Source organism: Grampus griseus (assembly GCF_964374135.1).
Source record: "Grampus griseus genome assembly, chromosome: 8".
In the NCBI taxonomy this organism is placed as follows: Eukaryota; Metazoa; Chordata; class Mammalia; order Artiodactyla; family Delphinidae; genus Grampus; species Grampus griseus.
This window is the reverse complement of record NC_139002.1, coordinates 105,908,952-105,928,495: the sequence shown is the minus strand read 5'-3', so window position 1 is coordinate 105,928,495 and position 19,544 is coordinate 105,908,952. Positions and strand designations below refer to the sequence as shown.

The 19,544-nt window shown below is 49.2% G+C and overlaps 2 protein-coding genes across 2 annotated transcripts in view; both read left to right on the top strand.

Annotated features, from left to right (window-relative positions):
- The window catches only part of CPT1A (carnitine palmitoyltransferase 1A), a 71,010-nt gene extending 59,926 nt beyond the window's left edge, over window positions 1-11,084 (top strand). The window contains exons 15-19 of the mRNA XM_082660171.1: window positions 3,626-3,760; window positions 5,284-5,436; window positions 6,390-6,503; window positions 6,748-6,840; window positions 8,910-11,084. Coding sequence (XP_082516297.1) covers window positions 3,626-3,760; window positions 5,284-5,436; window positions 6,390-6,503; window positions 6,748-6,840; window positions 8,910-8,996 — 582 coding nt within the window. The 3' untranslated portion in view covers window positions 8,997-11,084. The remainder of the gene's footprint in view (window positions 1-3,625; window positions 3,761-5,283; window positions 5,437-6,389; window positions 6,504-6,747; window positions 6,841-8,909) is intronic.
- Window positions 11,085-15,328: 4,244 nt separating this feature from the next.
- TESMIN (testis expressed metallothionein like protein) overlaps window positions 15,329-19,544 on the top strand; it is a gene marked incomplete at both ends in the record, with an annotated part of 37,954 nt that continues 33,738 nt past the window's right edge. Inside the window, 2 exons of the mRNA XM_082660137.1 lie at window positions 15,329-15,805; window positions 19,250-19,408. Of these exons, the coding sequence (XP_082516263.1) occupies window positions 15,329-15,805; window positions 19,250-19,408 (636 nt within the window). The remainder of the gene's footprint in view (window positions 15,806-19,249; window positions 19,409-19,544) is intronic.

The following is a 19,544-nucleotide window of genomic DNA, read 5'->3' as shown; positions in this document are numbered from 1 at the left end:
GCAGATGGGACCTTTGGGAAGGAAGGCCCAGAGCTGTCGAGAAGGGATGGACTCTCAGAAAGGGAGAGAAGGCTGTGATTTTGGATAGAAAGACTTGTCACCGTGGAGATGGATGTTCCTGGTTCACGCGTGCAATGTGAACATAGTAAGAGGTCTGGAGGTGATTGTAGGAAAGGAGCTGACGGCTTTACCTTCAAGTTCATCTGGAGGGCTAACATTTATATGAAGCTTATAGTGATTAATATGGTATAGTTTTGGTGCCAGAATAGTTCTGTGAAATCATATAGCGATTCATTTAACATTGATGGGAAGGAATGACTTGAGTCATCAGTGGAGTTGGAAAAACTGGCTAGATGGTTCCATTTCGGGAAAATAAACCGCCCAATAGAAAAACATGGAGTCAGAGCAGAAATTGGTGGTTCACAAGAGAAGAAAAATAGCAACAAACAGTCAGTGAATGTACAGCAAGAGTTTAATCTTACCCGGAATCTAATAAGCGCAGCTTAAATAAGACTGAGTTTTTGCCTGTGCAGTTTGCAAAGAGCTTTTCTACATTCTGTGTTTGGAAGGGTGGCCTGAGAAAGGGGTGTTCGAACTCAGCAGTTGGGAATGGTCATCTGGGGGGCGCACACAGCCTGAAGAATCACTGGGAAGGCACACCTGTTTACCCAGCAAATTCTACTCTGAGAATTGTATTCAGTGAAAGGACAGGTTGACAAAGATGAGTTTAAGCTTGCCCCTCTGTAAAAATTTGAAGCAATATAAAAGGTTCTCAAATTTGTTAGACTGTGGCATTTTTATACATGGAGTATTATGTAACTATTAAGTGATTTCTATGGTGTATTCTGGGAAAAAACTTAGTCATAAAACAAGATGTTATTCATTGTTTACAAGGGATCTGCAAACTCTGGCCCACAGGCCACAGGAGCCCTTCAGCTAGTGCACATGGCCCTTGAGTGGAGAATGGTCTTACTTTCTTTGTTGTTTTTTTGGCTGCGTTGGGTCTTCGTTGCTGTGCGCAGGCTTTCTCTAGTTGGGGAGAGTGGGGCTACTCTTCGTTGCAGTGTGCGGGCTTCTCATTGCGCTGGCTTCTCTTGTTGCGGAGCACGGCCTCTAGGCGTGCAGGCCTCAGTAGTTGTGGCACGCGGGCTCAGTAGTTGTGGCTCGTGGGCTCTAGGCGCGTGGGCTTCAGTAGTTATGGCGCACAGGCCTAGTTGCTCCGTGGCATGTGGGATTTTCCCAGACCAGGGCTCGAACCCGTGTCCCCTGCATTGGCAGGCGGGATTCTTAACCACTGCGCCACCAGGGAAGTCCCTGGTCTTACAGTTTTAATAGTTGAAAAAAATTAAGACTGTTTTGTGATAGGTGAAAATCAAATGAAATGTCATAGAGCAGAGATCAAGTTTATTGGCACGTGGTCATATCCACTTTTTGGCGTATTGTCCACGGTGGTTTGTGAGCTACGGTGGCAGAGCTGAAAAGTTGCAGCAGAGACCACCTGGCCCACCAGGACGATGATATTTACCACCTGCATTTTACAGAAAACGCTTCCTGACTCTCACTTTATTCTATGCAAAGTCTGGAAAGGAGAGAGGGGAAAATATTGGCAGGCAGCGCTCTGAAGATTGATCTTCATTTTCTTATATTTTTCTATGTTTTAATTTTTTGCATAAGCATGTATTACAGTGACTCTTAAATCAAGTTACTCTTTCAAAGTTAAGGATTATTTGTTTTTTGGTTTTTTTTTTGCGGTACGCGGGCCTCTCACTGTCGTGGCCTCTCCCGTTGCGGAGCACAGGCTCCGGACGCGCAGGTTCAGCGGCCACGGCTCACGGGCCCAGCCGCTCCACGGCATGTGAGATCTTCCCGGACCGGGGCACGAACCCGTGTCCCCTGCATCGGCAGGCGGACTCTCAACCACTGCGCCACCAGGGAAGCCCAAGATGGCCATATTTTAAAATTGTGGATATAATGCATGATTGCGCTGACCACTTATACAGTTGAAGTTTGATGTTGGAAAGCTGACTTCAAATAAATCATTGCATCATCTATCCCAAGTTAACCTGTATTAAATGACTAAAATACTACATTTATACTTCTTCCTTGTCCCCTCCTTCCCTCCGTGCTCCCCATGATGAGCCCCTTGGAAAGCACCCCCATAGTAAGCTCCCCTCCTGTAGGGAGTTCTCCCAAAGGCATATTTGGTAAATGACCTGGGACCCCCTGCTGATCGTAGGCCAGAATGAGGAGTTAGAACCTCTCGGACCCCATCCAAGGGAAATTTAATAACCAGTGTATTAAAGGACGAGTGTTGTGAGCTGGTAGGTCTTTGTGCTGGGTGCTGGGGGCCACCAGAGGCTGGGATGGCACTCAGACCCCATGGCCAGCTGGCTTCATCCCTGTACATGCAGGATGGTGGGAACAGCCAATGTTGAGTCAACCCTACCGGCCTTGGGGGTCGGGGGAAGAGCCCTGCAAGGCTACTCACGGGTCTGGCTCACACACCGGAGGTTCAGCCTTGCCCGCTCCTGAATTAACAGTATCGACCTATTGCAGGGTGTCCCCTGTCACCCTGGGGCCACCAGGACCCAAATGCCCAGAGGGGTGTCATCTGGTCAGGAATCATCTGGGTCTACAAACTGCCGCTCAGCACTTTTCCCGTCCACGTAGGGGAACTTGGTTGTCTTCGAGCAGGTGGTTTGCAGATGGTTTCCTCCCATGGCACGGGTGCTGGGCTGCCCCGAGCTCCCGTGGACCTGACCCAGCTCTCATGCGTCACCTGCTGTGCCATCCGCATATCACCTGCAGGGTCCCAGCCCCAGGCGCCTCTAGCCCTTTCCGTCATCCCGTCTCCTCTCTGCTCCTTGACACCAGCATCCCTGGACCCCATCAGGGCCTCCACCCTGCCCTTTCCTCTGCCCATCTTGCCTGCCTCTTTTTCTCTCTGGACTTGGATTCCACAGCCTGTCACCATCACCCCGACCTCGGCCCTGGGGCCCCAAGCACAGCAGACCCATCCCCAGCGCGGTCCAGGTGTCTGCCTGCTTTGGTCCTGCACGGCCGGAGAAAACCCCCAAATCGCTGGCTCATCTTCCTTAATTCATGAGCCCTGACTGATGGCCCCAGACCACCACTCTCTGTGCCCTTAGAGCCTGTTTCACACCTGCTTTCTGACTCCGGTGCCGTCTCCCCATCCTCACTCTGAGTAGATGAAATTATTTCACCGAGGAAACGTGAACATTCTAAAGAGACCTCCCGTCTGCCGTTCCCAACCGGTCCCCTCTCCTGAAGTTAAATAATTTCCTACTCTTGCATGCCGATCTCCCGGTCCTGTCCTGTATCCCTCCGTAGTCACGTCTGCACTCCGGCAGGTGTGTGAAACTCAGGAAATCGGGTCATGGCACCAGCTGCATTTGGAAACAGAAACCTGGACCGCCCCCTTCCTTTGCAAAGCTAATGACGTTTCCACCTGCCTGCTGCATAAGCCCGAGTAAAAATTGACGATGACTATAAACTGCAGCTGACGGTGAAGTGTGTTTTTCCCGGCTGATCTTAAGCGATGCCTTCTCATGCTTTAGTTTGTCAACATGCCCTGCCTTGTGTTAAAATATTTTTCCTTTCCCAGGACATGGGCAAATTTTCCCTCACCTACGAGGCCTCCATGACCCGGCTCTTCCGAGAGGGCAGGACGGAGACCGTGCGTTCCTGCACCACTGAGTCGTGCAACTTTGTGCTGGCCATGGTGGACCCCACGCAGACGGTAGGTGCTGCCCGGCCGGGAGCGGGACAGTGCTTTTCACAGAACAGCCCCTGAGGTTGACACGCAGCCTTCCCTGATTAAATCCCGTGCATACTTTCTCCAGCAGGTCTGTATCCAGCATCTCCTTTCCTTCACCCCTCTCGAAGGGACAGAAAATATTAAAAGGTGACTGTCGGGGTCTTCCCCGGTGGTCCAGTGGTTAGGACTCCGCGCTTCCACTGCAGGGGGTGTGGGTTCAACCCATGGTCGGGGAGCTAAGATCCTGCATGCCTCGTGGAGTGGCAAAAAAAAAAAATTTAAAAAAAGAAAAAAGGAAACCGTCAGGACAGACACAAAGGTTCATGTTTGCATCAAGCTTCTGTCCTTCTGTAACTCCTATAAATCAGATTATACTTCCTAAGAGTCTTCAAATCAGAGCAGTACACAGCCAGTGAATAAAGGAGTGGCAGGGAGATGCTGCAAGACAGTGCAAGTAGTCGGTGTCTGGGTGGGAAAACTGACTATCACAGGAGCCTTCTGCTCGGGGTTCCTGAAGCCCGCTGCCCGTGCTGAAGCTCCTTGAGCAGGCTTGGGGCTCCAGGTTTTCTGTACGTCGCCTTTGACGATCCTAGCGGTGGCCCGTGACGTATCATCAGTTCATTTTTGTAGGTAAAGGAACAGAGACTTAGATGGATTCAGCAAACTGCTGGGCCGCACACCTGGTTAGGGGCTGAGGTCCATCCACAGCCAGTTCTGCCTGACCCGGAGGGCAGGTGCCTGCTGACCCCGGAGGAGACATGGCCCAGGGCTCTTGCTCTGCCCTGGAGGAACCTCCGTTCTGGAAAGGCTTTCGATTCTGTGGGAAGAGCTCAGGAGGTCTTGTGACGGATTGCTCTGATCTGTCACTAGCTGCCTTCAGAATCAGCCTTGAGGACCGGTTCTGGAGTGGGTGGGCCAGAGCCCGGATGGGCCTCCACATCCCACGGAAGGGTGCCGTGTCACCTCGTTCTGTGATTGACTGAACAGGGCCCAGACGAGCTGAAGCAGGCTTTTCGGGTCCAACCTGAAGGCCCCGGAAGCGCTGTTTTAGTAGAGCTCCCAGACCACTTTGGAGGGTTATTTATGACCCGCAGGAACATCACAGCCCGCTGAGAGGGACAGACCGTCATTTCCACCTGATGAGGCTTGGAGGCTGGCGCTTTCCTACCTGCTTGGTGGTCTCATTTGTATAAAAGGTGGAATGATTGATGCCCAGTGGGCTGCACACAGGACCCCGAAACTGCCTCTCCAACAACTTGTCCCCCTGCAGCCTCCACGCCGCCCCGTTCGCAGCGTATCTGCGGAAGCGGCAGTCGGCCAGTGGGGTTTCTGGTCAGGTCGCCTTGGCAACCACCCAGAGACACCCCACACACACACCCGCACCGCCACCAGTGACGTGCTTTCTCAGCACCCCGTCGGACCGCTGGAGAGAAGGGCCGTGAGCCTCATCCTGGAGCTTAGCCCATGACGCACGACTTGAAAGTCCTCGTCTTTTGTTATTTTAGGTTGAACAGAGGCTCAAGTTATTCAAGATTGCGTCCAAGAAGCATCAGCACCTGTGCCACCTGGCGATGACCGGCTCCGGGATCGACCGCCATCTCTTCTGCCTCTACGTGGTGTCCAAATACCTCGCTGTCGACTCCCCTTTCCTGAAGGAGGTGAGTCACTTCTGGGGCGGCCCACTCAGCTTTCTTGGCTAAACCAAAACTTCGTAGATCAGTAGCACAGCTTTGCCAGTCGGAACTGGCCTCACAGGTGGGTCTTGGGGCTCAACTGTCCTCACCATGGAAAATTGGAGCCGCATTTCTTCATCCCCTGGGATGCCATGGCTTGTACTAAAATAATTAGCAGGGGATGAGCTCTGAGTGTTGTTTTTCTTTTTTTTCGGCCGTGCCACGCAGCATGTGAGCTCTTAGTTCCCCAACCAGGGATCGAACCCAAGCCCTCTGCAGTGGAAGTGTGAAGTCTTAACCACTGGACTGCCAGGGAAGTCCCAATAAAATTTAATTTTTTAATAATGGCTGTGTTTGGGCTTCCCTGGTGGCGCAGTGGTTGATAGTCCGCCTGCCGACGCAGGGGACGCGGGTTTGTGACCCGGTCCGGGAGGATCCCACATGCCGCGGAGCGGCTGGGCCCGTGAGCCATGGCCGCTGAGCCTGCGCGTCCGGAGCCTGTGCTCCGCAGCGGGAGGGGCCGTGATGGTGAGAGGCCCGCGTACCGCAAAAAAAGTAATAATAAAAAAATAATGGCTGTTTAACAAGCAGCTTGGAAAGTTCCGGAAATCTGGCAGCCATCTTAGGGGAGCTGGTACCAGTCAGCTCCAGCACACCACTGCCCCCGTTCCAAATCTTACATATCTGCCACCTTCCCTGCCTTAAGACCCCATCAGCCGGTGTTGGCCCCTCCAGTCCGGGTGTCCTCACCTGCTCCATCCCTCTCTGCAGACCTCCTGCCCCGAGCCGGCGAGGCCTTCAGGGACATAGGCCTCTGGTGTCTGAAACAGTGTGAACACCGAGCAAGCCCTTTCTTGTCTTCCACCCGGGCTCCTCGGGGCCAGAAGAGGATGGAATTGGGAAGTGTCATTGGAACATTTCCTTGTTTTACTCCACAGGTGCTATCTGAGCCTTGGAGATTGTCCACCAGCCAGACCCCTCAGCAGCAGGTGGAACTGTTCAATTTGGAAAGGAATCCAGAGTACGTGTCAAGCGGAGGCGGCTTTGGACCGGTAAGCGGCCAGGCGTCTGCAGATACTGATGGCAGTCTCATAGTGAAAATGTCAGAAATCCCCTTTGCCCGTGGCCTCGTTGCCCAGGGTTCTACTGATGGATCGGCCGTGCCCCGCGGCATGCAGGATCTTAGTTCCCCGGCCAGGGATGGAACCGTGCCCCCTGCAGTGGAAGCGCGGGGTCTCAACCCCTGGACCGCCGGGAAGTCCCCCCACGGATCCATTTAAACCTTCTTTTCCGTAGGTTGCTGACGACGGCTACGGGGTGTCGTACATTCTCGTGGGTGAGAAGCTCATCAGTTTCCACATTTCTTCCAAGTTCTCCTGCCCTGAGACAGTGAGTACAAAACAAAAGTTCTCTTTTCTAAAGTTGGGGTTTTTCACTGTTTTCTTTTGAGCACATCCTTGATTTGACAGAAAATTTCAATTCAGTTATGTACTCTTGCTTGGTTGGGACATTTTCAAAACAAGGATTTTGAAAGTCTCTTAATAGTTTTAAAGGGACCGATCTTATTTGGTTGAAAGTGTGTATCTTTGCTGGTCACAGTGGTTTTAGATCGTAACGTTGGAGGGCTTCTGCAGCTTCCAGACTCTCTGTAACGTTGGAGGGTGGATTCAGATTCGTGTGCACGTGCTAAGAAATACGTGTACACGTTGAAGCAGGGGTCTGCAGTGTTCTCTGTGAATGGAACCCGTGACCACCTTCCTAGCATGGCACATTTAACCCTTATTTATATTCTCCCCTTTCCACATGGTACATAGCCTGACAGGCAATGCCAGGCTCACCTTTAACAGAGAAGATTGGAATTCACTTGCTTATTGTGTTTTATGTAACGCATTGACATTAGGGGAAGCCTTAGATTAGGGGAAACCACACCCACACAGAATGTAAATTGGTGCAGCCACTATGGAAAACAGTATGGAGGTTCCTTAAGAAACTAAAAATAGAGCTACCATATTACCCTGCAATCCCCCTCCTGGGCATATATCCAAAGAAAACTCTTAATTCAAAAAGATAACATGCACCCCAATGTTCATAGCAGCACTATTTACAATAGCTAAGACGTGGAAGCAACCTGAATGTCCATCAAGAGATGAATGGATAAAGGAGATGTAGTGTGTGTGTGTGTGTGTGTGTGTGTGTGTGTGTGTGTACACACACACACACACAGTGGAATATTACTCTGCCATAAAAAAGAATGAAGTAATGCCATTTGCAGCAACATGGTTGGACCTAGGGATTATCATACTAAGTGAAGTAAGTCAGACAGAGAAAGATAAATATCACATGCAATCACTTATATGTAGAATCTTAAAAAATGATAAAAATGAACTTATTTACAAAACGGAAATAGAGTCACAGACATAGAAAACAAACTTACGGTTACCAAAAGGAAAAGGGGGTGGGGAGGGATAAATTAGGAGTTTGGGATTAGCAGATACACATTACTATATATAAAGTAGATGGTCAATAAGGACCTACTGTATAGCACAAGGAACTCTACTCAATATTCTGTAATAACATGTATGGGAAAAGAATATGAAAAAGAATGGATATATGTATAACTGATTCACTTTGCTGTATATCTGAAACTAACACAACATTGGAAATCAACTATAATATAAAATAAAAATTAAATTAAAAAAACAAACTATCAGAGTTATTTCACTGCAAAAGATAAAGTGTTGGAAGCTAATGGAAACTTCAGCAGGTGTGTGACAATTAGCTGAGGCATGGAAACGATGTTTGCTCCATACAATATGTTATATGACAAGAATAAGACAAGTACTGTTCAAACTACTCTTTTTTTTTTTTTTTTTTTTTTTTGCTGTACGCGGGCCTCTCACTGCTGCGGCCTCTCCCGTTGCGGAGCACAAGCTCCGGACGCGCAGGCTCAGCGGCCATGGCTCATGGGCCCAGCCGCTCCGCGGCATGTGGGATCTTCCCGGACCGGGGCACGAACCCGTGTCCCCTGCATCGACAGGCGGACTCTCTACCACTGCACCACCAGGGAAGCCCCAAACTACTCTTAATAAGTTGTTTTTACAAAGAAATAAAGCACCTTAGTTTTCAAAAACAAAACAAAACAAATATACACTACTATATATAAAATAGGTAAGGAACCAAGTCATACTGTACAGCACAGGGAACTACATGCAGTGTCTTGTAATAACCTATCATGGAAAAGAAAAAAAACACACACTCACACAAACATGTTTGCTATCTTTTTTAACCCTTAACATCTCTCCAGACGCTATAACTTAATGATTAAGCGACTAAGTCAAAGCTTAGAGAATTGGTAAAAAGGAATGTTAGTTCTTCGAGTCAGATTACAAGTGAAAAGGCTTGAAATGTGAGAATTTCCACGTTGTAACCTGTTTCTGTTTTTTGTTTTTAAATGAAAGGATTCTCATCGCTTCGGGAAGAACCTGAAACAAGCAATGATTGACATCGTGAGTTTGTTCGGGATCAGCTCCAATTCCAAAAAGTAAATCCCTTAGCGCTGCCGGGAAGGAAAATGAGCTCTTCGGATGAAAAACCAAATGAAAACTAGCTGTGAATCCTGATTGTAGTTCAGGATGAAAATTTGCTCTAAAAGACTCAGACGTTTCCTTTCCTTCGAGGGTTTGGTGTTTTTGCTTTTCTAGATGGCAGGCTCCACCCCATGAAGTATAACCCTACTCCTTCCAAGCAGGTCCTAACCTGGGGGGCATTGGATAAAGTCCCCCCTAAGGTCTTCCCATCGCCTTGTGTTTCTTAAGGGGTGAAACTGTCGTTGAGCGATTTATGGAATGAGTGGGGCTGTGGCTTCATACGCGTTGGAAACGACCGACCCGGCACGCTTCTTCGGCGGCCACTGGACACTTGGTACTTACGGGCATTTAATTTTATCAGAGCGATGTAAACATTTGTTTCCTTCCGGGAGAAAAGCATTGTTTAAGCTGCAGATGTTAGCAGTTAATAGCCAACGCACATGCAATGCACTAACCAAGAAAAGTTGTGCTTTTGGAACCCATTCTGTCCCTGTGGTAACTCTGTCACTGTCTAGTTTGGTCGTCTGCATTTGCCTCCATGTTTGAAGCATGTAGTATGCCTCATCTTTAGTTTTCCTGACCTTGCAAGTCTTCAAAACCCAGTGCCTTAAAAACGGGAGGCCCTAAATGTAAGGGAGACTGCACGAGAGATTTATTTTGTAAAGTCTTTAGGTGGAATTGTGGGTGTCTTACTCCTTCTCAACTTACTGGGTGGATAACCCTATGTAGGCATTTTACTGTGGTGTCCCTGTATCCCAGAAGGACCAGTTGCCTTACGAGGGCAGCTGTGCTGCATTCCCCCATCAGACTGCCTTCCTTATGCTTCCTCCTTAAGCTGCAAAAGAAGACGTGGGCATGCCTCAGAAATGGGGAGCGAGGGATGTGGTGGTCGAAGATTATGTGTCTGGAGTACTCACCGAAAAAGCAAACATCCTAGGTACCTCAGGATTCCTGCTTACCCAAACTGGCGACATTTGCCACTGAGGAAGGAACAAAACTTGAGAAAAGCAAACCTCAGGGCAGTCAGGGTTGGGCATCCCAGCTGGTGAGAGAGGAGACCCGCTCCCGTTTCCAGGGAGACGGAGGGAGATGGGTTATCGGTGACCTCCTAGAATGTCGCAGGTGACAGGTGCTGGGTTTAACACAGCCTACCCTTCGGATGGGAGTGCCTTGATCGAGTGACCAAAAAGCGATGAGGCGCTGAATCGTCTTCAGTATTTTAAAAGAACGGATCATGGAATGAAATAATACCCACTGCCTCTGGGCTGTAATGACAAGCTTAGCTGTCCGTCTGTTAAAATCATGTATTTATTTTTCTGACCACTATGTTCTGGTGGGGCTCGCCTCTCTAAGAGTTCTGAACTCCACTGATGCGGGGACGAGGCCGAACCCTCGGAGCCGGAGGAAGGCGCTTGCTGCAGAGCACGTGCATATTTTATCCCTGTACATGTTGTGATGTAAAAACCCCACCTAAATGGGCCAAAGACTTTTTTTTTCTTTTAAAAGCAAGCAGAAATGAGAACAGACAAAAAAAGCAAAAAGGGATATCTAACCACCACAGCAACAAAAGGCCCTGTTCATCTGTGTTATGTAGTCAAGGAGGCGCGAGGGGTACAGCCCCTCTGCCTCAGCGAGGCGTAGCTTCCAGTCGAAGCCAGGGCCACTGAAATCATACACTGTTGACCACTGAGCAGTCTGTATTATGATTCACGGGTGAATTCGAGCACAGACGTGTTAGCACTCAGACTTATTTGGGCTTGTCTCTCAGGTTTTAAGTGTTTCCAATGTAATCACTGCTAATCCGTGCAGTTATCAATGCAATTTTATATTCCCTAAAAGGAGGAAGAGTGGGTTTTTACTGTACATGTTGAAAGCAGGAGGTAGGAGTGTGATGTATTTAATTGAATTTGGAGTAAGCCATAGTCTTCACGGAGCTGTGGTCTGAATTTGTGATCTTGAATTGGCCATTGCATGTAAATACAATATGCTTTTTTGGATAAATCTTAGAAATGCAGTATGAATGTTATCATTAATAAAACCATTAATCCCAGTCTACCACAGTATTGCTTTCTGTCTCTTTTGTTATACTGATAAGGAGGCTATAGGTCAAGTTCCAGGCTCAGGCACTTGGGACAAAGGTGACCGACAAGATATGCAGAAAAGGCCTCGGGTTGGGCAGAGTGGGCATTGCTCGATTCACACACCTGACAGAGAAGGGTGGCTGCTAAGAAGGGCTGTGGATTTTGCTGTGTTCATTTGTGCATCCTCACCCTTGCCCCGGGGCTTAGAACAGTGCCTGACATAATAGGTGCTCAATAAATACCTGTTAAATACATGAATTCTGTTTTCTCCACAGTTCTTCCTGAACACCTACTGTATGCTTAGCTCTGTTCTAGGCACTGGGAATACAGCGGGGACCCCAAAAGGTTCTGGCTGTCGTGGAGATCAAATTTCATTGGGAGGAGGTTGAGAACCAAGGAAACCTCTCAAAGGATCTTAAGGGTTCCTGGGCACTTGTATGTGTGTGTGTGTGGGGTGGGGGAAGAGTAGCTGGCTTGGGGAGGAGGCTGATTTAGAAATGGGTTTGGGGGAATTCCCTGGTGGTCCAGTGGTTAGGACTCCTCGCTTCCTCTGCAGGGGGCCCGGGTTCCATCCCTGGTCAGGGAACTAAGATCCAGCAGGCTGCATGGCCAGAAAAAAAAAAAATGGGTTTGAGCTGAGGCCTGAATGACAAGACAGAGCCGGCCTTGGCCAATCCAACAGGGCCAGAGGAGCATCTCAGAACTGCAGGTGCTCAAAGGCTCCAGGCCTTTGATCCTGCCCGGCATGGTGACACACAGGTGGCCACGCACGCCTGACCCATGGGGACTGCTCACTAGAAATGTCTGATGTGTGAAGGAGTGAGCAGTGCGGCCTGGGGGTTGATGTGCTTCTCAGGCTATTCAAGCTCTTCACGGTTTTTCACTTGGGCTCTTCAGTTTATATTGCCTACAGTTCGGGAAGCCTGAGTTGCATTCTCAGGCCTGCCCCCAAACTCAGCTGAGTTCAAAACGATGTGGCTTTTCCAGCCATAAAATTAAGAGTAAGGAGATCCAGGGCTTCCCTGGTGGTGCAGTGGTTGAGAATCTGCCTGCCAATGCAGGGGACACGGGTTCAAGCCCAGGTCTGGGAAGATATCTTCCCACATGCCGCGGAGCAACTAGGCCTGTGAGCCACAACTACTGAGCCTGCGCGTCTGGAGCTTACGCTCCGCAACAAGAGAGGCCGCGACAGTGAGAGGCCTGCGCACTGCGATGAAGAGTGGCCCCCGCTCGCCACAACTAGAGAAAGCCCACGCACAGAAACGAAGACCCAACACAGCCAAAAATAAATAAATAAATAAAATTTAAAAAAAAAAGAGTAAGGAGATGCACATGCACATGTGTATGTTGATCTCCAGAGAAAGGGCTGGAAAGATGCACCGCAGACTTCACAGGGATTCCCTCTGAAAGGCAGCGTGATCGCGGATGGTAGGGAACCCAAGGGGACTTCAGCTTTATCTGTAATATTTAATTATTTCGGTAGGAGAGTTTATGTACTGTACAGGTCTTCATCGACCTGTGATAGGGTTAAGTCCTGATAAACCCACAGGAAGTCATAAATGCATCTAATAAACCCACCCTACCAAACAGCACAGCCTAGCCTAGCCTACCTGAACTGTGCTCAGAATACTAACATTAGCCTACAGTCGGGCAAAACCATCTAACACAAAGCCTATTTTATAATAATGTGTTGACTGTCTCATGAAATTTATTGATACTGTCCTGAAAGTGAAAAACAGAATGGTGGTAAATGTATCGGTTGTTTATCCTTGTGATTGCGTGTCTGAGAGCTGCCCAGCATCACTAGAAGGGAGCATACATATCCCTAGCTTGGGAAAAGAGCAAAATTCAAAATTTGAAGTTTGGGTCTTCCCTGGTGGTGCAGTGGTTGAGAGTCCGCCTGCTGATGCAGGGGACGCGGGTTCGTGCCCTGGTCCGGGAAGATCCCACATGGCACGGAGCGGCTGGGCCCGTGAGCCATGGCTGCTGAGCCTGCAGGTCCGGTGGTTTCTACTGAATGCATATCACTTTCCAACCATTATAAAGTTTAAAAATCCTAAATGTCCATTGACAGATGAATGGATAAAGAAAATGTGGTACATATATACAATGGAATATTACACAGCCATTAAACAGAATGAAATAATGCCATTTGCAGCAACATGGATGGACCTGGAGATTATCATACTAAGTGAAGTAAGTCAGAGAAAGACAAATATCATATGAAATCGCTTATATGTGGAATCTAAAAAAAATTAGAATGATACAAATGAACTTATTTACAAAACAGAAACAGACTCACAGACTTAGAGAAGGAATTTATGGTTACTGGGGGGAAGGGTGTGGGGGAGGGATAGATTGGGAGTTTGGGATTGACATGTACACACTGCTATATTTAAAACATAACCAACAAGGACCTACTATAAAAAAAAATCCTAAATTACAGATATTCTGTATAACTAAAGAAAAAATCTGTCCTAATTTTAATCTGAAGAAGCAACTAAAGCTTTCTATGGAGTCCTGCCCTATAGATCATAGGCACACAGGAAATGAATTCTCCAAGAACTGGACAGTATTTCAAGGCAAGTATGTTTGCAATGAACTAGTGGCTGGGAATATATTTTAAGTCGTTCACATGGTAGGAAAATTCCAACAGTGAGAATTTAATTACATTATGTTCTTTTAATGTCAGCTTTTAATGTCCCATTATAATTTTTCAGATAAGAAAGTCCCAGCAACTTAAAGCTGTGCCTTAAATTTCCGGATTGTCGACTGTGCAAAATTTTCTTGCGATTTCTTGAACGCTGAAGTGTACAGCCAAATAGTGCATAGTGCTGGTGTGCCTTGGTTACTACTGTTTGATTTAGGAACGTATTTTTTCAGTGAGATTAGAAAGCGAATGTCTTACTTTTTTTTGTTTTTTTTGGCCGCGCCGAGGGTCTTGAAGGATCTTAGTTCCCCAGCCAGGGACTGAACCCGGGGATTGAACCCTGGGCCTTGGCAGTGAAAGCCCGGAGTCCTTGGGTTGCTTACATTGACAAGAGACGCCTAGTCTTCCTCCCAAGCTCCGGCACCAAGGACCTGAAGTGCACGCTAGGTTGGGAACTTGCATGTGCCGATCCCTGGCCGTCCACCCACCCGCGGTGCTCCGTGGCTGGCCGGGCTCTGTCCTGAGGAGCTGAGGGGCAGAAAAAATACACGGTCAAGATTAAGGTCTGAGGTCAAGCCAGGGAGTCCCAGCCAGCGCTGCCTCAGACTGGCCTGGGGGCTTCTGGTTCCCCACCTGAGCCTGGAGCTGCTGGTCCCGGGAGTGTCCTTCCCCGTCCACCTCCCCTCAACTGGCCGGTCCCTGGCCTCCGGCCCCGACTCCGCCCAGCTCGCCCCGCCCACCACCCTCCAGCACTGTCACGGGGGCCGCCTCCCCCGCCCCCATCCCTGCTTATCCCCTCGCACTTCCGGGACCCGCCCATGCCCCCACTAACTTCTGCGCCCCGCCTTCGCATCACCCCCAACCTCTCCCACCCTCTGACCCCGCCTCACGTGCCCCGCCTCCGCCTCCGCCTCTCCCTGGCCCCGCCCACCTCCGCGAGCCCCGCTTCCGCGAGCCCCTGGCCCTGCCCCAGTCCGTGGCCCCGCCTCCTCCCCAACGGCCAGTTGCTCGGCCCCGCCCTCGCGCTCGGTGCTCTGCCAGCTCCCGGGGCCACAGGTGCGCCGTCTGAGGAGTCCTGACTCGGCGCCCCTCCGGTGCCTGAGACCCCGGCCGCCGTCGGGTTTCCCCGCGGTCCCCGGCCCGGCCTCGGGTCTGCAGAGGGGAGGGGGACGGTGGGCCCCCTAGTCAGCCTCGAGGGGGCGGCGGGACCCCCTCTCCAGTCGTCCCCGTCAGGGGCGGCGGGACCTCCAGGTCTGCCCCTCGGGAATGACGGACCTCCGCCCCTTTCAGTCCCAGTCGGCCGGTCGGGCCAGCAGGGCCCCTTCTCCGGTCGGCCTCGCCGGTGCGGGGTGGGGGGTGGCCCCCTAGGCCGGCCTCTCGGGAGCGGCGGGCCCCCCCGGGTGAGATCCCCGGGAGCGGCGGGCCCCCTGGGTCGGCGGCCGGGGCGGGTGGGGGCCGCCGCCCTGACTGGGCCGCGTCGTTGCAGGTGTGCGGTTCCCGCCGGATCCCCCTCGCGCCGGGTGCGGGGCGATGCCCGGGCCCGGGTGCCCCCAGTGGACATGGAAGAGGGCCCTCTGCTGGGCGGCATGTGCAGCCCCGAGGACGAGATGGTGACAGACCTTTTCAGCGCCGAGAGTCAGTTTGTTCCTGAAAACCTTCCCCTGAAAACCCCGGTGTCGGTGAAGCACGAGGCAGACGAGTTCCACGTCTTCAAAGACGCGTACCTGGGCTCCGCGGACCCCAAAGAGCCCCTGCTGCACGCCTTCAACGCCCCGCTCGACGGGGACTGCAAGGGCAAAGTCAAAGTGGAGCTGCTGGTGGATGAGAACGGAGATGAGGAAACGCGCGGGGAGTTCCCGAGTCTTCCCAAGCTCAATCCCCTGGAAGACGCCGTTCTTCCCGCCGCCCAGCAGCCGCAAGCCTACAACCTCTACTTCCTGTCCTCCCTGCTGACCCCGCACAGGAGTCCTGCTGTCGGGCCCCTGGGCACCTGGGCCAGGGAAGGAGCCGCCCACCCCGGCGTCCGCGTGATTCCAGTAAGATCCACGTCGCACAGTACCCCCTGCACCCCTGCCCTAGTGGAGACGGGAGACTTCCTGCTTCTACCAAGATTTTTCTCTTGTCCGTAGCATCCCTGATCGGATTCACTCATTCCCTGCAGGGCGCATCCCTTGCTAAACGCGAAATGCATTATCCAGCCAATCCATTCTACCTGAAGGTGAATTAGGTCCTCGGTCCCTGGTTCAAACCTGGCCTAACCCAGCAGAGATCATACAACAAAAGAGGAGGGAAACAAGTAGATTTTTTTTTTTTTTGCAGCCAGGCATGTGGGAGCTTAGCTCTGTAGCCAGGGATCCCACCTGTGCCCCTTACCACTGGACCACCAGGGAAGTCCCTAGGAAGTTTTAAAAGTGGCTTTAGGAAAGAAACCCTAGTGTCTGTGAAAACAAATGCAGTGGGAGTCTTCACGTGCCCAGCTTTTACATTTTTCCGCTTTAGATTGATAAGGGTTGTAACTCACAGCCAGGACTCACAGTTAGCACTTGTGTTTGGTGAGCCTTGAAATCAAGGTGTTAGGGCTTCCCTCTGCTAATAAGTGGTTGTTCCTCAAGCGTATGTAACATGAATCAGAGTCTCCACGAATTCATGGTAATTGTCGGCCAGCTCTTTGGCTGTGGATAACTACCGGCAATTTTCTGCTTTGTTTGTTTCTCTCTTTATTTTGAACCCGGACACTGGGCAGTGAAAGCACAGAGTCCTAACCACTGGACCGCCAGGGAATTCCCCTTTTCTGCTCTGTTCTTGCTGAAGCTGAACAAATCAGTTTTTAAAGGAAACAAAGGATTGTAAGGACATGTGTACTGGCCCCTCAAAAGGATCTAGTTTGGAAAACTAGATTACTCAGCTGTTAAATCATTTTAGTAAGTCATAAATTAAGCTTTTGTGGAACATTTTTGAATTGGTGTTGAGATGGCTGGAGCCTGACTTTGTTTGCATATCATAAGCCGTAGCAGCAGGAGCTTAGACTTGTTTTCTGGTGTTCTTTGAGCATAATCACTGCTCCTTCGTGCACAGGAAAGGTGGGGAGGAGAGGCTGAGGCCTAGAGAAACCAGAGAGCACACCTAGTCCCACCAGCTTTCAGCTGGTGCAGAGGTCTTCCTCGGAATCTTTTTCAGATGGCTTGAAATGTCAGACACTCCATTTTGCTACCAGACCAAACGTGTGTCCCAGCACCGTTTGCCTGTTGGTTCTCGCACGGCTCCCTTCCTGTACCAAGGGGACTCAGTGAGCATTCACCAGAGCAGGAAAGGAACTAGCTCACGTTAAAATAGTAAATTCTCTTTAAATGTAATTCAATTTTAGCAAAATAAAGGAGAGACTATTTGGATGATATTTCTTTGTTTATTTTGAATTTTTATTGACAATTTCCTAATTCATTAATAAAATGAAAAAGACTTAGCATGGACATGTTTGTCTTTTAAACAGAGTGGAACTATTTTTCAGTAAATATTCAGGGTTAATTGCTAATTTCCTTTTTCTAGAAATTCATTCCCACATATTGACCTCTGTTTATTCTGTAAAAATAGGATTTCACTATACTGTAAGTAGTTCAGATATCAGTTGCATGGGGCTGAGGAATTGATATATTTACTGCATAAGTATTTGTTAATTACAGGGAGATAAGTTAAATCTAAACTTTGATGATGTGGGACTTCCCTGGTGGTCCAGTGGGTAAGACTCTGTGCTCCCAATGCAGGGGGCCTGGGTTCCATCCATGCTTGGGGAACTAGATCTCACATGCCTGCCGAAACTAAGGGTTCCAACGCCACAACAAAGATCCCGCGTGCTGCAACTAAGACCCGGCACAGCCAAAATAAATAAATAAATAAATAATTTTTAAAAATAAAAATAAACTTTGATGATGTGTACATGACAAATTCCCCAAAGCAGAAAGCAGAGGAAAATTGAAAACTTTCTACGTTTCTATAAAATTTGAAATATCTAAATAAAGTTATAACTTGAAATATAGCTAAACTTTCCTCTGTCTTTTGAAACATTTATACCTAGATGCTAGTCTGCTGTGCTAAGGGATTTGGCAGTCCATGAAAACTATTAATTGTTTAGATCCCAGATTTTAAGTTAGACGATCTCCAAGTTTGTGGGAGTCAACACCCACACTTTGAAAGATAGTTGTCTGTGCTGTGATTTTATATGAGGTCTTCAGAAAGTTATCACAGAATCACTCTTCTTTGAAGGACTTTATGACCTGCCTCCTGGCCTCTGGGGAAGCTCACCTGTACTCTCTAATAGGCAGTCTGGGCAGGTGGAGGTTAAGGGGGGGAGGGAGAGATGATGTGAGTGCAGGTTGACTGCTGCTTCCCAATCCTCCGCACATTATCAAATCTTAAAAAGAAGCACCCTGATTTTAAAACACTTAAATCTAAAGGTTATTATTTTTTTAATCATCGAGACTTTTTAGTTTTTTAAATTCTGTTGATTTTCAGTAACATCATTGGTATCTCTCCGTATTTTTGGTAATTTTGCCGGTGTGTCACTGAGTCGTTGCAGAGGATAGCTTAAAAACAAAGTTAAAGTTGGCAGTTATTCCCTACCGTCACTGTTTTCATGTTAATTATTGTCCTACCATTCAGTTAGGGAAGTGCTACTATTTACTTATAAACATTACTCTAAATACATAGTAAGTTACAATATAAATATTACTGAAACATCAGCAAGGATGTCAGGCTTCTTGATGGAAAAGCCAAACAATAGACTAGAACATTAATACAGCCTAGTGAGTGTGCTCCGAAAGCGGCCATAGAGGAGCAGCATTTCACGCGGTTTTAAGGAAGGTCCCATGAGGCAGCAGCCCCTTTGGAGTAGGGGGCTGTCGAGGAGCTCAAGGGGCAGCTGACCAACTGCAGAGTCTTCTCAAGCTACTTATACTGTGTTTTTGAAGCCGCAAGAGGGCCACGTTAAAATCACATCTCCACACCTCGTGGGCAGATGGTCCTTGTCCTCGGGGTCCTTGATCCCCAGTGAGGCTGGTCAGAGGACTTGTCACCCCATCTTGCTGCCCCAGAGAGAGAATAATAGTTGGGGAGAGAGGACATTAAGGGTAAGGCTGCTCTTTACTTAAAAAATGTAACTTCTAGGGGGCTTCCCTGGTGGCGCAGTGGTTGAGAGTCCGCCTGCCGATGCGGGGGGCACGGGTTTGTGACCTGGTCAGGGAGGATACCACGTGCCGCGGGGCGGCTGGGCCCGTGAGCCATGGCCGCTGAGCCTGCGCGTCCGGAGCCTGCGCGTCCCGAGCCTGTGCTCCGCGGCGGGAGAGGCCGCGGCAATAGGAGGCCCGCGTACCGCAAAAAAAAAAAAAAAAAAAAAAAAAAAGTAACTTCTGCAAAGAATTTTCTGTATTATGCAACTGTAAAGTACAACGTCCAAAATGTGATTTCTAAAATAACGTTTGCTTTTTTAGGTTGAAATCAAGGAAGCAGGTGGTACTATCGCAAGTAACAATCTGGAGGAAGCAACTTTTCAGAGCCTTCCGGCCCAGGAGTCCTGTTGCAAGTTCCCAACAGCACAAGAAGCAGAGGATGCCTCTGGGGGCTCTCATAAGAAAGACTCTAACCCAATGGTAATTATGCCAAAGAAAATGTGTCTGACTAACATATCAAATGTTTGACCCTTACCATTACTAAGTCAACAGTAATATATTTTCAGTCATTATTTTTCATTCTGTTTACTTGTCGTATCAGCATTTTTGGTTGTCT